At 38.4% G+C, this 16,703-nt stretch overlaps 2 protein-coding genes across 2 annotated transcripts; both read right to left on the bottom strand.

Moving 5' to 3' along the window:
- Nucleotides 1-489: 489 nt before the first annotated feature.
- TM4SF18 (transmembrane 4 L six family member 18) lies at nt 490-6,914 on the bottom strand. Its single transcript, XM_065748299.1, has 5 exons — nt 6,473-6,914; nt 4,216-4,305; nt 3,441-3,583; nt 1,777-1,957; nt 490-1,380 (listed from the first exon to the last, which is right to left on the bottom strand). Exons 1-5 carry the CDS (start codon nt 6,647-6,649, stop codon nt 1,366-1,368), a joined length of 606 nt encoding a protein of 201 aa, XP_065604371.1. The 5' UTR covers nt 6,650-6,914; the 3' UTR covers nt 490-1,365.
- Nucleotides 6,915-10,839: 3,925 nt separating this feature from the next.
- TM4SF1 (transmembrane 4 L six family member 1) lies at nt 10,840-15,808 on the bottom strand. The gene is made up of 5 exons (XM_065748298.1): nt 15,570-15,808; nt 13,755-13,844; nt 13,517-13,665; nt 12,172-12,352; nt 10,840-10,924 (listed from the first exon to the last, which is right to left on the bottom strand). Exons 1-5 carry the CDS (start codon nt 15,744-15,746, stop codon nt 10,910-10,912), a joined length of 612 nt encoding a protein of 203 aa, XP_065604370.1. The 5' UTR covers nt 15,747-15,808; the 3' UTR covers nt 10,840-10,909.
- Between the last annotated feature and the right edge of the window lie 895 nt (nt 15,809-16,703).

Here is a 16,703-nt window from a genome sequence, read left to right as displayed (position 1 = left end):
AAAATAAGCTTTTATTTTCCCCATCACTAATCTGGAAGTATATTTTGATCCAAGTATAACACTGTTTGATTTCCTGGTTGAAACAGGGCTCTTCACCTTAGCAATATTTTGCAGTTCTAGGGGTTTTCTACTCTGAATGTATGCTCCTCACGTACTAGTTTTTATCCAAACCAAAACCTTTTTTCAAACTTCTTCAAAACAAGCAACTCTATTGTTTATCAGGCACAAAATCAACAAGATACTGGGAAGAAGGAACAGCTGGTTGTTAAGTCTGTGGGGTTTGTTTTGTCATCTCTCCTCAAACAATATTCATAAATCTGTAAGAATGTGAGATTACCATTTAAGCAGTTACATGATATGATACATATCTATGCCTAGGGAAAAAACCAGTGTGCTGTTGCAGAATCCCCATTTTGCCATCATGCCTTTTTAGCACGTATCTCTGAACATCCACGCCAGCTTGAGTTGTCATCCGAAAGAGCAGATCCATTCATAAACATCAGTAATTTTTTATTACTTCTTTCAACTTAATAGAAGCTAAACAATTAAAATATATTATTGAAATCCCACAGAAAGAAAGCAGCTTTTCAAAATATCTGCCAGACAATTATCAATGAAAAAAATATCAAAATTGTCTTGAAACAGAATTAAATTACTGAATTTCTGATTTTTATTGGCAATAGTGTTAGCCTTCTGCTGCAGCAAGGTCAGGATATTTACAGAGTACTAGTAAGACAGCACTTGCTGTTCACAGGGTTTCCTCATATATTTCTTAAATTCTCATAATACTTGATTAAAAAAAAAAAAAGGCCTGCCTCTTGAGTGAAAAAGAAGAAACTCAGCACACCTACTAAGGCAGACTAACTAGGTTGGCTGACTTCAGAGACGCATATCTCATCTTCAGTCAGGTATCGATGCCTCACCTCAGTAAGACTAGACTTTTTTTCATAAATTGCTTTGTACAGTTAATATGCTTCTAGGACAGAAAACTTGGATGGTCTACTGTCTGTCATGACCATCATGGTCCATCTGTAACTAAAATGTAGGCATGTAGAAACCATGGTTTCATCCAGCACACTAATTCTCAAGAAAGAATCTCCTGCCACACTAGACTTTGAATCAGGCTCTTTCAGAACAACTAATACTCTGATTTTCTAAACAAAGAGATTTTATATCTATAAATACAGCGGTTTATTCCAAAAAGATGGTTTTACTACAAAAGGAGTTCCACAGTATTCAAACCTCCCTACTGTCAGAACAAACTTGAGAGTGAAAAAAAAAAAGTAGTCACTGCCAGAGACAACTAGACAGCTAAGAAAATAGCTTTTCTTTATGAAAACACAGTGGTTCAGCATTTTGCCATTTTCAGAGAATCCCAGCCTGCAAACAAAAAGAAAGGAAGTGTAAGGCCTGCCTTTTGTTTGTTTGTTTTCAGCTCAAGCTAACATATAAGATGTTTGATTTAAACATCCATCTCCAAACCTAAACTCAACGTGCACTCAACTGAATGTTAGAAGAAAGCTTTTGCTGACATGGGAATAAAATTGTCAGCCACATTTTCTCTTTAATTGTAGCCTTAAAGGTTAGAGTGAGCAGTCAGCCATCTCTGGATACCTGTAGGCTGTAGATTTACTATCAGCACATACCTTCTGTTAATAAATGTGCAGTATCAAAGAGAATGCATAAACCGAGAGGGAACATCTTACACAGATAGAAACTGCTGAAGCTAAACTGACTTTTAAGATGCTGAAGAAATGACCTCATGTCTTTTGTTACCTGAATAAAAACAGAATAGGTCCCACATAGTGTACGTTTCAGCTCAACAGCCACTTTAAGAAAACAGATGACCAACTGCAGTCCACTAAGAGCCATCAGAATAGAGAGTAAAATGATGGTCCATTCCACTACATTAGCAGGTTCAGCACATTGAGACCAAGCAGAGTAATCTGTGAGGTACCTATTAGAGAGTAAGCAATGTGAGGCAAATTAAATGTTATTTTTACAATTAAATCCAAATACATATTATTTTACTATATAGAAAGCCCATACTAGGCCTTATATGCTTAAAGTTTAGGAGCCAGAGTCTGGTCTTCTGTTACAGTAGAGTAAGTCCTAGATAAATTTGCCAAACTCAGCTGAATAAAGAGTTGTGTTCCTCATATGCTTCATAAACTTCCCAGTAAGACACCTAAATGTTAGAAAGACATTGACTTTTTTTTTTTTTCTTTTTTCCAAATGGCAGAAGCTTCTTTAGAATCTTCTTTAGAAGATTCTAAAGAAGGGACTTCCTTCCCTCATTTAACTTCAGCTTTTGATTATGTCTATCTAGATGACATAACTACTGTGAAAAGGGAAAGAACACCCAAATGTCATCATTCTGACCAATGCATGCAGCCTGGATGGCAACTGAGGTGTGTCACCATGAGCAACATCCAGAGCCACATTTTGCTTCCTTGAGAAATGGCACATGCCAGCTGTGCCCTTTTAACTGGGACATGCTATAGCCTGGAGGTTCACTGCAAGAAGCTTAGTTCAGACCACTTGCTCAGTGATGGTTGTTTATTTCCCAAACATTCATAATTTTGAGTGCATTGTTCAGCACCTGGCCCTTTAAGTTAAAATCAAGCTCCCACATGTATTTCCAAATGGGATGGTAATGCTGGGAATACATAACAGAGACTGCAGGATTCATTTCATGGTGTTGAAATAGAGCTGACTGAAGTTAGAGATGGCTATGCCTGTATTACAGGAACTACTGTTTTATGCTGAGGAAATGTGCCTATGATTCACTGACAAATTTAATCCTCAGTGCATTCATATGCATCTGGAAAAGCATGGCATCACATGCCTTGAAAAAGTCACGTCTTTCCAAAGGGAGATTGTAAAATCTTGTGGAAGCATCTCTACTTTACTGACCTTATGAAATATTTCAAGCTTCTGGAGTTTGAGACATCAAAAACACTTTGCTTAGGTGTTCTACAAGACATGGCAGCTGTATGCATGACCTTCCAAAGATCAAACTGCAGATCTGATTGAATTTAGGTGTTAAAAGGGAAACCTATTGAGTTCTTAAATATAAAAATGCCATTCTATAATCTTTGAGCTAAGAACTTAAGGAATTTTAGAGTACACTGTAGAAGTAATACATCTACACTGAATCTAATCTTGTTTTCTGTACTACACATGGTTGTGATCACCACCAGACAAAGCTATAGACCTCCGTGCCTGATCAGCAGAAATATTCTTACATTTAGGCATTTGCCATTAGGAGGCAAATACCTTTCTTTGAAGATTCTGTTGCTCATTGAACAACTTGAAAAACTCTTATAGTACAGGTTTTGTGTTCAAGAGACTGTGCCATTTTGTGCAACATTCTGAGAGAATTTGTCTGTTGTTTTGATGAATGGTTTATACTACTAGTTAAAACTGATGTTTCTTACCCTCCAACAGTGTCTCTGAAGATGTAATCCCATCCACTTGATGAATTGCAGAAGGGGCCTTGGATCAACCCCAAGGTAAAAATGATACAACTGTATCCAGAGAAAGAAACTCCAAGCATGGCTAGAACAATTGAAATAAAGCTCTGAAGAGAAAAAAAATGTTACTGTATGAGGGCAGTCATCACATGCAGTCATTCTCCCTGCCAACATACTCCCTTGGGGTGAATTTCACATGTGGTTGTCCCAGTCTTCACTACTGAGAGAAAAATACTAGGCAACGATCAGTAAGCATGTACATACAGAATAAAGATTAAGACAGAGTATAAGGCAATTTCATAACTATCGGTTAAATACTGATCTTTTTTTAAACTTGCATTCCTACAAAACAGTATCCCAGAATGCAAGAGGAATACAAGCACCTATTAAACATGTCTGCATCCCAGATACTGCATATTGAGTTGGTACTGGAAAAAAAAAGAAAAAAAAAAGCCCTTATAAATAACACAAACAACAAGATGAAGCTATTTAGTTGGGGGAATCTGTTAAAACACTCCAGCCTTTCTATTTTATTTTATTTTACAGATTTTTTTTCCGTCCTGTATATGCATCAACAGGAAAGAGCTGCCCTTTCTGTGACCTCTCAACCTGACTCAGAATTGTTCTCTGTGAAAAGCAGGAGAACCAGAGCAGAGGAGAAGGATGTACTAGAAACACAGGAGCAGGAAGCCATGGAGAACAAACGTCAGAGACAAACAAAATTAAAAGATAGACTCACTCTGTAGGTTTTGTTACAGCTCTCAGTCTGGCAGCACTGATAGAATGCATTACACTCCAGTGCTATGAGAATTACTGCCAACAGAAGAATCTGCAAGGGAACACAGTGAGTGAAACAACTGCAGCTGTGGTGAGCCAAATTCTCTTCCACTTCTGCAAGGTGGGGTCTGCATCTGTTGTACCCTGTTTAGATTTTCAAGCTGTTTTGAAGCACCATGGAACAGAACTGTGTTTACTAGGTCAAAGAATAACATCTCCCATCCCAATGACATGTTACAGGCGTGGACACAGCTGTATCAGTGAAATAGAAAAAATAAAGCTAAGCTCATAAGAATCAATATCAATGAAACAAAGGATATTTTATTGGTATGAACACATCAATTCAATGGCTTCTTCCTGACAGGTACACAGATCAAGAAACCATCTTCCTTACCAACACACGTGCTAAAAAGAAGTCAGTAGTATGATGAACTTCCATTTTCTTATTGGATTATTTAAACCTGATACTAGAATTTCAATAAATAAGATTTGGACTCCAGAATCACAAGTTGCCACTCAGAAAGGCACTCCTTTGAATGAGGAAATATGAGACAGCAGCGTTTTTGAAACCATTTGGAAAAATGAAGAAGGCCCTGGATTTGTCACTTGAAAGGGCTGCCAGTAAAAAACTGCAAGAAGAAAGATCTAAAAGCTAACTCAGAAATACAATGGTTATTATCAGCCATAACAGCATTTTAGGTAATCCACTATTTGGAAATATATAAAATATGAGCCACCTGAAGCTTTGCTGACATTTGCACTTTTACTGTTGGGATGAGCTCCGGCAAAACATGCTGACTAAAGCCCCACACTGATCTCTCACAGCCAAGAGATGTGCTTCAGTACCAACCACTTCTGAAGCAGCTCGAACCCCTTCATATGCTGCCAATATCTCTTTTTCAGTTGGAATATAGTGGGCCTTGGATCCTCTGTATCCTCAGCTCCAAAACCATAGGAGTTGACCTGAGTCTTCCCTGGAGCTTTCTGTCAGAGGCTCCAAGTGGGACCACTCTCCCCTGCTGCAGTGTAAAGCATATTCTTTACATCTTGTCCTGTCCAGACTGGCCCAAAGGCTACAGCATCTCCTAATTTATTTGTTCAAAGGCATGTTGTTGATCAGGGACCCATGTGAAATCATTTCTCTTCCAATACATTTAAATTAATGTATTGCAGGTGCTCCAGAGCTTCCCCCTGCTCCAATGCAGTATGAACCAGTCCATGATGAACAGTAGGACTGTGTTTCCACACCTAGGACAACAGATTCCAAGTATACTTGATGCCCCTCCGTGCAAACTGCTTTCACTTGTTGCCCTGTTTGTTTAACAGGAAAATATACATGCTAGTAATAAACTGTTAAAGATCAAGAAGCTAAAAGTGTTTCAAAGTATGAATGCATATTTTGCAATTAACTTTTTTGCTAAATTTTCCAACTATGCTTTTCCATTACAATTCCTTGCATGATATGCTTTTCCCTGTGCTTGAAAAAATTAGGTTTTCTTCTGTTTTATCAAGAATACACAATTACAGAAATAAAGTTTTAATATCTCTCCAGGTTCAGCAACTTAAAAAAAACACCTTACTCATGCATATTTGTCCCTTTCAAATACTGATTTTGTGTGCACACTTTTATCACTTTACTACTTTCTTTTCCTGAGGCTACAGTTCCTTATGAACCTGGTGAACAGCATGTAGGCACTGTCATATTATTACTGCAGATGAGCATATTACAAATATAACGGGGAAAATCCAGCTACACCAGTCACAGTGAGACAACTCTCTGTATTTAGCCTAATGACAGTGACACTGTGAACTGTATCCACTCCTCTGTATGCACACCTTAAAAACATCTTGACAGTTATGATAGGCTTTTATAAATCTTTGCTTTGCCTTGCTAAAGAGCTTTAATTCTAAGTCCATAAAGGAATAAATCAAAATAGTGCATGACTCAATTAACACAAGTGTAAATTACACGTTACCAAAAAGCCAACAGGAAAAATAAATCAACCTTACAAAATCACATGCACAAAATAAAGTAGCATACACAGCATGTAATTAACATATTCTCAATTTTTTTCAGATTAATTAAGATTTCTGCCCATAGTGTTTCAAGAAAGAAATACATATTTTCTTTAAAACCGTAATTATGTCACTGCACAATAACTGAAGATTATTTGCAGTAGAATTGCAAGCCATTAAAAATCCATAAAATCAGCACTTACCATCACACCTGAGAAACAGATGCCTTCAAAATACCATACGTAGTTGGGATGCTGGTAACTAGCAACATATGAAGGATTCCCATTAGGGAAGTATAAAAGTACATTAACAACAATACTCCAAAGCGCAAGAGGGACCAGCAGACAGCTCAAACAGCTTCCACATGTTTCTAAAGCCATCTCTCAAGAATATTAAAAGTTTTGCTCTTCTAAGTTAACAAAAAATTACAAGGATTTAAATAGGAAAAGTGTTCTGGCCTCCTCTGATTCAGTCACTTCATATTCAGAAGGACCTGGTAACCAGGCTATGACTCCACTGCTACAGAGTTGCTTAATGGTTGGCAGAACAATAGGCAAATTCTGCTGTCTAAACTATTCGTCCTTTCTCAGCATATGTCTTTAAGTAGCAGTTTCCCTTCTCAAAGATCCTCCTTAATGATCTTCCTAATGAAATATGTCTGCAAGTTAAACTCAGGAAGGAACATAAAAAATCTCATTTCCTAGTGACTGCTTAGAAATACACTCCTGCTGCTAAAATGGATTCCTGTGCAGCTGTTCTGTGGTGTGAGGCAGATTATTCATCATCACTGTAGCAACAATTTTTCCAGCCTTACATGGAGCAGGGGGCTGTTCAACAAACGTCAAGCATCTGCACAGAAAATCCACACTGCCACAAAGTTCATGGAATTAACACTGAAACTCGGCAGATACTGGCCTAAGAGCAATAGCTATTACTATTAGAAAACTGCAGCAAGACAATCTGAAGGAAACAGAGGTCCCTTCAACATTGGACTGCGCATGAGAGCTCCAGTGGAGCCCAGCACTGGCTGCTAATGTGAGGCAACCCTCCAGAAATACCAACCTGAGTCTTGGGCACATCACAGTTGGCACAGAAACCCAAACAACACCAGCTACAAACTGCCAGGCAGATATAATCACATATTATTATGTTCAACTGAATGATGAAACTGAACTGTTTGATGAGGTAAATACTGCTATTTTTCATGTTGTTTTATTCTGTATTTACACCTGAGAATGTATGACTACAGATCTGACCTTACATAACAAAAGCTCTGGCTGCTTTCTGAAATGCATTTGTGGCTTTAGACTGTGAAAAGCAGGAACCAGGCACTTTCTTCATTTTCATTTGTCATCATTCTGATAGCCCTACTAAGTGTCCATTCCAGTACAACAGAGTCAGAGCTGTATGAATGTCAAAGCATAACCCATACCTTCCTTCCTTGCCCTGGTAAGTCATCAGAAAACTAATTAAAGATCAAGCTTAAAGTTTACTTAATAATAAGTTCAACATCAGAGAAAGAATTGGGGATCTTTTAGAATCAATGATGCCATTACATATATTCCTTCTGTTTTCTCACAAGCTGGTTTAGGCTGTGCATGTGTTACACTTCTCTCACTCTCTCAGAAGTTATTTGAGTTACATGTTTTAATTCCTTCCCACTGCTTTGAATGAGGTTTCCCAAGGAAATGGGCATGGTGGTACCCATGCAACTGCACTATTTTTTTCCACTACCTGCTGTGAATCTCCGTTTCCCCCCCTTTTTCCAAGAGATTTCACTTTCAAGTCCTCAGACATTACTCTGAAGTTCTTCCCATATTTCCTCTTTTTATTCTCTGACAAACATGGGCATGTTTTCAGGCCTCCCTCTAACTGGAACCAGTGACAAACCTTCCCTGTCAGACTCACAGATGTGGCATCAGTACTGTACCTTACTGGTAATGGAAAATAGCTGAATTAAAAGTAGTCACATCAGAACCCAGAACTGATTTTTATTACAAGTTATTATTAGGTCATCTAATAGGTCAAACCCCCCCCCCCCCCCTCCTCCCCTTTTTTCCCTTAAAAAAAAAGGCAAAATTACTACTGACTGGACAATTTCCCATAATAATCTGTTCTGTTTAGAAGAAACTTACTTAGAAAATGACACCTGAAATAGCATTCACTCTGCAGCTGTACTAACACATGGCATGAATTACTTTATATTTAAACTGAGCTCTGCAAACGTCATATCAAGGAGTGTTTTGCTACTGACACACTCTACTGCTACAACAGGACACCACCATTTTACACCAAGTATTAAGCAAGATTGGCAATTAGTTTCTCTAATATCTTATTAAGTGTTGCAAGAGCTGATTTCCTGTTGCTGTCAATATCCAAGAGTCCACACTGAGCTCATTACTGAAAACCCTTTGTTTACTTTGGATGAAGGACTCCTCTCTGCTAACTGAAAGGAATATAATCCAAAACAACTGTTTTTCTACAACATGACTAACAAGACTCCCCAAACTCTGCCTTAGCCATTAAGCACTGAAGGAGTTCAAGAAGCTTATTTTAACAACAGCAACATGAACACTGAGTGGTGACATCAGTGGTGTTACACGGACCTGAGGTTTTACTTTTAAACTCTCCCCTAATTGTTCTGTTCATGGTCATGTTTAACCTTGTTTCAGATCTCTAATTATTAATGTCAGAAATACAAGCAATAATTATGTGAGTATATAAGTAAAAAATCTTTTCTGGGAATTACACCATAGTCCATCAAATTATTTTTTCCTTTTCCTCCTACCCCTCATTTCACACCCAGTTTAAACTTGCAGATCTTCTTTCAAAGTGCTTTTTCATATACGGACATCAGGGAGTCATTCCCAGGGAGGTGGTGGAGTCTCCATCCCAAACAGTGTTCATGAGGTGCCAGGATGAGGAGCTACAAGATATGGTTTAGTGCTAGTGGCAGCAATGGTGATGGAAGGACGGCTGGACTGGACGATCTTGTAGGTTATTTCCAACCTTGTGGTTCTATGATCCTATGATAACTGCATAGCAATAAGGAACTGAGTGTGTATGCATACATGCACATCTTCTTTCCCACGACAAAGCAAGACAGGAATAAATACAGCATGCAGAAGCTATACTAGAGTGCCCTCAACTAGTTCTGCATATTTCATGTATAAATGAATGATACTGCAAGAACTACTTACGCTGAGTTTCTAAACACAAACTCCTACTATTGAGGAGGGTTTTTTTTTGCTGCTATGCATTTGTGTGTGCAATTTCCCATTTTCATTTAATCTCCTTTAACAGAGACATTTCTGTATGTGATGGAGTTGGATGGGAAGAGAGACTGAGAAAAACTTAAAGTTTCTGGCTACTTTTAAAGGCCACACTCCTAGTTAAAAGTAGTACTAAATAGGCACTGACACCTGTGGGAAATTCTTTTTCCCCACAGACAGAAATTAACTTTTCCATTTTCAAAGATGACATTATCTACTAGATTGCCAAGTAGAGAAGTAATAGTAATCAGTCTCATTTTTTTGAAACCAATGCCATGTCATGTTTTGTTTTTTCACTTGAAAAATGCCACTGCTTAGTAGCATACTGACCTTGCCAGTAATGCTGCTGGCAGCGCATTATTCATATTTACTTTACTGTGGGGTAAAACATTTGCTCCACTATGCAGCAAGATAAAATTCAGTCTTGCACAGGATCTTTGGATACTGCCTCCAGGTTGCTTATTTGTGAAGAATAATATTTCAGATTAGCCTATCAATGCTGATCAACATTTGAACTATACTGCCATGTCTGGGGGCCTGCTGGTCAAGGCTAGAAAGAAGAACCCAGACCCCTGATTTTTGTTTCAAGACTTGGTAGTCAGGTGGTGAGCAGTATGGACTATTGTTCATAGGAGTTATCTCTTAGTCTGAGTATCTGCTGAATGGAAAAAGTAGGCTATAACTTCTCAGAATCACAGGGGTTGGCAGGGACTTGAAGTAAAGAAGTTTCCCCTCAGTTTTGTATCTATGATCTATGCCACCATTAACTTTTCCAAGAAAACAGCTTCAGCATGGGCAGAAGCACTGACAGCTGCTGGGTAATTTTAATACAAACCTTAATTTGAAACAGGAGAAGAAAAATCCACACTTTAATATCCTGATACTTTTCCAGGTTTTTCTTTAAAAGCATAAGTTTATTGTTGCCCTTGGTCATCCATACTTTACTGTTGCTTTATTTGTTGTTCCAGTTGAGAATTCATTTATTTTCAGGGCAGACAAGATTCAGTTTGTGTTCATTTCAACATCAGAGTGAAAAATGCAACTTTACTGGGAAAGCAGCATGAAGTAAAGAGCTGTTGTGTGACTACAAAAAAAAAAAATCTTTATTGACCCCTGTTGTCTATACTCCTATGAAACAGACCAGAATAGGTCATTTTGACTTTAGATGCAGGCAGGTCAGTAGAAAACACACATATGAATTCAACAATATAGGCTGGCCCTATGTTAGTTAAATTGATGGTGACCGCGCAGTCTGACAACAAACTGTGCATTTTAGCATACATACAATATTAAAAAAAAAAAAGAAAACAACACAGGATACTCAGTGCACCATGCATATGCACCAACTTCAACCCATTTTCTGGTGTTCTAGCAAGAAAGTGTCTGTGAGGAAAACAAAAAGAAACAAACACATTAAGTGCAAGAACTCTAATATCGTATATAACTGTAAAAGCTAAAATTAACCCAACCAGATCCAAACAGCCACAGCACAGCCTTGTAAACTCCAGTAAAAGCATGGAAGATAGGAAACAGAAGACAGTAATGCTTTCAAAGAGACAGGACTTTCAACCATGTCAAAAAATGCTCTTGGCTGTAACATGTACATGTTCCAATGCTACATCTATGAGAGTGTGCAATGCTATAATGTGATGGAATGCACAGCAATAATAGTGGGGTAGTGAAATCATAGGCTGCAGCAAGTGAGGATAAGCTCAAATGCAGCAGCCATGGACACAGAAACAAAGGAAAAAAAACTGCATACCCTTGGAGGGGCTCAGGTAGGCAGGGATCTCCAGCAAGACACCCTTAGCTCCACTGCCAACCCTTAAGAGGCCTGGGCAGGAGTGGATTCCTGGCTCCAGCCCTTTGCATGTACCTGAGCTCCCCTGGGCTGGTCCTGCCTTCTCACCAGGTGCTCAATCAATGCTTCAAGCTGTGACTCAGCATTTCTGCTACAGACTGATTTTAACTAAAGTCTCAAAGTGTCTAACAAGACACTAAAGAAACTTGGAGGAAATTCCCCTTCCTCATACATAAAACCCAAAAACATACAAAAGCAAACCTTCAAAAAGCCCTTCAGATCTGTCTGCAAGCTTTACTATGTATGTGCAGTTTAATTCCTCCTCTTATCCTGCATTTACTAAGCTGCTGTTTTTATTACATATACATATTCTCAGTAGTCTATCTGCTGCTGAGAGCAAACTATGTGGCTAAAGTGACATAACTGGAAGAAGCAGCCTAGCACACAGCTCTGTCACACTGTGCAATAATGGCTTAGACTACAACAAAGTTCCTGCCAGCCTAAGATATCTATTCTTGTTATATTACCTACATATTGCTGATGACCACATGTACCACAGTGTACATGTGCTCCTTCCAGTTCACATGAAGACTAACTTCACTGTAGACAGCTGAGCAAATAGGTAAATGCATGTGGTCAAACACTACATGAAAATGCTGAACACAACAGGGTCACATTAAAAAATACAAATAAATTATACACTCAGTTGTTGCTTAAGAATGTCTGAAAAATAGCTGCTAAGCCTCTGCAGTAGCATCAGTAGCAATAGTGTTTAACTTTCTTAACTTTCTGATAAACACAGTGGTAACTAGTTGAAAAAATGTCTTACCTCGTCATTGCCGCAACACAGTCTACACACTCCTCCCAGAATACCGTTGACTATCTGTATGGAGCACAGAATGAACTCTATTCCTCCCAAGACTAGGAGAATGGAAAAGAGAGTGACATTCCACTGCACGATGTTTCGAGGTTCTTGACATTTAGACCACTCATGATATTCCAACAAGTACCTGTACAGGTCAAATGAAAGTATGGTAAAATCGTGCCAGATTAGAATGATTACTATCCAGTAGTAAAAACTTCATCTGGTACACAATTGCATTAAGGATAATCACTCTGTGGGAATACAAAAATCTAAGGGCACAAGATTCCCTTCCAATCGTGCTCTGTTTAAGCACATGCTGAATTATGAATTACACATTTTGGTCAAGTCGTAATTTCTTTTAAAACACCTGATTTAGAAAGGCAAAACCTTATATTATTGATCAAAGATACAATCTCAAGACAGTTGAAAGAGCAGAACTACTTCTTGAAACAAACACATAATTTTCCAGGATAGAGCCTTTAAAGATAGCAGTTAAAGATTTGAAGCCAATGGGTCGCTCCATTTTATGTGCTGCTGCCGCTGGGCCTCCGCATGCCTAATCTGCACTTGTCACACATGGAATAAATTCAGAGGGGGTACTGGAGTAGATTCCAGCAGCTCCTCCTCTTCCAGTTTGTCAGAACATAAGCACCAATGTGCCAAGAGCAAATAATTAATTCAGCTATTCTATACTCAGACACAGTTGAGAGAGGTGGTGGAAAAGAGATGCTACTGAAATGTAAAATTCAAAATCTATACTGCAAAGGATTTTGATGTGGCTCAAAGTTGATGTCCTCAAAGTCCTAAATCAGTACATTTTACGCTCACATAAACAGTATGTGATATCATAGAATCATAGGGGTTGGAAGGGACCTCAAGAGATCATCAAGTCCAACCCCCCTAACATATATATGGAGATATATCTACCTTTTTATATTGAGAGAGACCTATACCGGATAATCTCCTCCACCATACATTACCACAGACAATATTTTAACTGCATCACTCAGTTACTTTCAAGTATCCTTTACCAGCTTGTATTAAGAGCACTCTTTTGTACTTCCTTCAGATACTTAATGTCACAATCAGCATATTCAGATACATAAAACTGAGGATTTAAATTTATTTTGTTTTAAACTACAGTGGTGTGAGCAACTACAATCCCATCTGCTTAGTTCTCAGTGAATAAGGAGCATAAACTTATGAATGGACCTTGTTATGTTGTTACTGAGCATTGCTGGAAGGTTCAGAAATAAAATAAAAACTACTTGTACATGTAGAAAGATGTACTGAGGAACAGACAACTTACCCTCCAGAGGATTCAGTGAAAGGATAGATCCAGTTTCTTTCTACATGGGTAAAACAATATGGTCCCTGAGACAAACCCAGTGCTGAAATGATTATACAGTACCCAGAACCAAGGATCCCAACACAGGCTGCCAGAGCTGAGGACAGCATCTGCAGGACAAACACAGAGGTGAGCGCTGAGCACAGCCTTCTCTGCATCCTGAGGATTGTCTGGGACTGCAGTGTGAAGGCTAACTTACCGCACAGCTCTTCCCACAGTTCTCATGACCAAAGCACCCACAGCAGTCATCGTTGTGAAGGCCAATGAATACTGCAGCTGGAATGAGCACCTGGGAGTGGGGCAAACAAACCACAGTACTCTCTGTTCCATTTTGCCACAGAGACAAGGTAAACAAAACACAGTACTCACTCTGCATTCACTTGCATTGCTTGTTGGAAGAGTGTTGCGGGGCCTGTACATGTTATCCAGTTTGACATCTATTTAACGCAGTAGACATCTCACTACTCATCTCAGTAGCACCAACAACAGAAAAGATACATTTCTACTTTGTGCATAAATAGCATTTAGGTGCACAAAAAGCCAGTTGATTAAGATCGTGTTCTGGAATTAATGCTATCTGAGATGCTTCAACTTTAAAATGTTTTTGTTCACCCTAAAGGCTGTATGCAGCAAAAAAAACAAATCTTAAAAAAAAAAACCCTGCATTTACTTTCTGCCAAAAGAGAACTAGTGATAAGTCTCAGAAAAGTGTTTTTTTAAAGCAAGATGACCACCACCAGTGAAGTTTCCAGAGACTCGTTACTGAAGAGTAATTATTATTGTCTGTGTGAGAAAATGAGTCTAACTGTAGTAGTAAGTTTGGGAATCCTAACCAATTCCGTCAAACACCTCACTGCAGACATCTAGCTTTTTTGAGGATTTCACATCCACAAAATTTTCAGACAGAGGAGCAAAGCAATGAAGCAGACACAATCCAGAACTTTTGGCATAAAATCAAGAAGCAGAAACAAACACAGAGCTGATAAAATAAAGTATACTCCTCACCAGCACTAATAGGATTTAATACTAATTAACACTTATACAAAGGTACCACACCCAGAAATACCTCAGAAAACCATAAAGAACAAAGTGTTACCAATGAACAACGCAGATTTACTGAACAAAAGCAGAGTCACATACTAGTCACAGCCTTTACTGAAACCTTTTTCTGAGCCCCAGTGCTTCAGGTGCAGAAGAGGTTGGCAAGAGTGTGTTTCAGAAACAGTTCCATTGATTTCACAGAGAGCAGTCTGTGTGGAAAGCTCAGCCTTTTTAAACCTCAGTCTAGCTTCCAAAAAGGCTGTAACAGCTTGAAAGTGCTTCTCACACAAGAGTCTTAGCACGCAGTGGTTTCAACCTGTTATTTGCTGAGACCTTGGAACTAAGAGAACTGCTAAAAGTGAATGAAGAAGGGAGCCTAGATTTAGAGAACTTAAATATGCTACAATCTACTCCACAAAATTGAAAAATTAAAAATTGAAAGTAATTGCTTCAGATTAAACAATTTCTTACAGTAAACACATTCAGCTCTTCATCCTTGGCTTTTACTCTCATGTAAAGCTCTGCTAACTGCTATTTGATTCCTCTGAATGAAGAACTAAAACAGAAGAATAGCTATTGTCTTTCCACATATTAGATAGCATTCATTAAGGAAATGTAATTAAATACTAGTTGTCTATGGACATTAAAGAGGAGAATATTCACTAAAAGAATAAAAATGTTATATTTAATCCTTTAAATAAATCATGTCCTGCTGAAAGGTCTGGTTCCAGTAATGCATTTGGGGCCTACAACCTATATCCTAATTCTCAGCTCAAAAGTGATAGAGATTTACAGATAAGACAATTAATAGTAACTAATAATACCTATGGTACAATACAGCTAATTTTTTTTTTATACAACTCCAGAGACTCCTGCTGACAAGACATTCAACAAATAAATTTATCAAATTGCAAAGAAACAGCAATACCAAGTAGCTTCTAAATAAAGAAAGAATGCACTAGCTTGTACTTACCAAAAGGCCTCCACCTAGAATGCCATGAAGGCACTCCACATATTTGCTGAGATGATGCTCAGAAGCAAATCTTGTTTCTCCATTGGGAAAATAAAGTAAAATGTTGGCAACAATGCTGAGTAGGGCAAGGATGAGCAACTTACAACCAATACACCTAGCACACCTTCCAAAACACATGTCCACAGCTTCTCAAATACTTCTTTCACTAATCCAATCTAACCTATCTCATATTTGTCTACAACTAAAAGAAGATCAGTCTTTATTCTCACCTCCTTAAATACTCAGGGTTACCTAGCTACCTGGATGACGTTTAAAATGTCTTAATGACTATCATTCCCTCATTGTCAAGTGAGGGAACAAGAATGGCAGAATGTCATCACCCATTTTAAATGAAATAATTGTTGACAAACCAAATGCAATAAGGGAAATACTAAATGCTAAGTAACTTCACTTTAATACATGATGCATGGAATAATCATCAGTGAACATAATTAAACATGAACAGCAGCCTCAAACAACAACACGTTCTTTTAGGAACTTGTGAAAAAGGTTGTGTTTTCTTTGAAGAAGCTTTAACATTTAGGTTTATAGGCTGATTCAGAACAAACTAAAGCTAGGGAAAGACTAGGCTGACTTCAACAATATAAAATCAGATTTGGGTATGCGTATGTAGAGGTGCCTCATGTTTTACTACCTGGTTAATGGAACAAGAGCAAACATCATCAGGAGGTTGAAAGAAAAAAAACAAAACGGGCAGCTGGGGTTTAAAGAAATGCACTTGTTCTTGCTTAAGATCAGCAATTGCTAATAAAAGCTGTATCAAGAAACACTGGTGAAAAATACTTCCAAACACTTGTACATGTAGTGGTAACATTAATTTGCATAGTAAATGGATGTACAAAGCGACCTGGAAAAACTAAGATCTACCCTGTTTTCTTTTCCCTCATGCAGATGTTGGGGATATCAGTGAATCAAAAACCAAACACGAGCCAATAAAATGTTCTTGCAGCCCAGAAAGCCAACTGTGTCCTGCATCAGAAACGAAGGCAGCAGGGCAAGGGAGGTGGTTCTCGCTCTCTTCTCTGCCCTCGTGAGACCCTCCCCCCCCCAGCTCCCTGCAGAGCTACACTGAGC

This window comes from Cyrtonyx montezumae, unplaced genomic scaffold, assembly GCF_038088225.1.
Source record: "Cyrtonyx montezumae isolate F1298 unplaced genomic scaffold, pur_monq_1.0 scaffold_5, whole genome shotgun sequence".
NCBI classification, from domain to species: Eukaryota; Metazoa; Chordata; class Aves; order Galliformes; family Odontophoridae; genus Cyrtonyx; species Cyrtonyx montezumae.
Note: the sequence above shows the minus strand (reverse complement) of the source record. Positions and strands in the feature narration are given on the sequence as shown.

Coding starts and splice junctions, on each gene's coding strand:
- TM4SF18 (XM_065748299.1), bottom strand. CDS start 6,649: ATGGCTTTAGAAACATGTGGAAGCTGTTTGAGCTGTCTGCTGGTCCCT. Junction 3,584..4,215: donor GCTGTAACAAAACCTACAGA/GTGAGTCTATCT, acceptor TTTTCTCTTCAG/AGCTTTATTTCAATTGTTCT. Junction 1,958..3,440: donor TTCAGAGACACTGTTGGAGG/GTAAGAAACATC, acceptor ACTCTCTAATAG/GTACCTCACAGATTACTCTG.
- TM4SF1 (XM_065748298.1), bottom strand. CDS start 15,746: ATGTGTTTTGGAAGGTGTGCTAGGTGTATTGGTTGTAAGTTGCTCATC. Junction 13,666..13,754: donor ACTGTGGGAAGAGCTGTGCG/GTAAGTTAGCCT, acceptor TTTGTCCTGCAG/ATGCTGTCCTCAGCTCTGGC. Junction 12,353..13,516: donor TTCACTGAATCCTCTGGAGG/GTAAGTTGTCTG, acceptor TGACCTGTACAG/GTACTTGTTGGAATATCATG.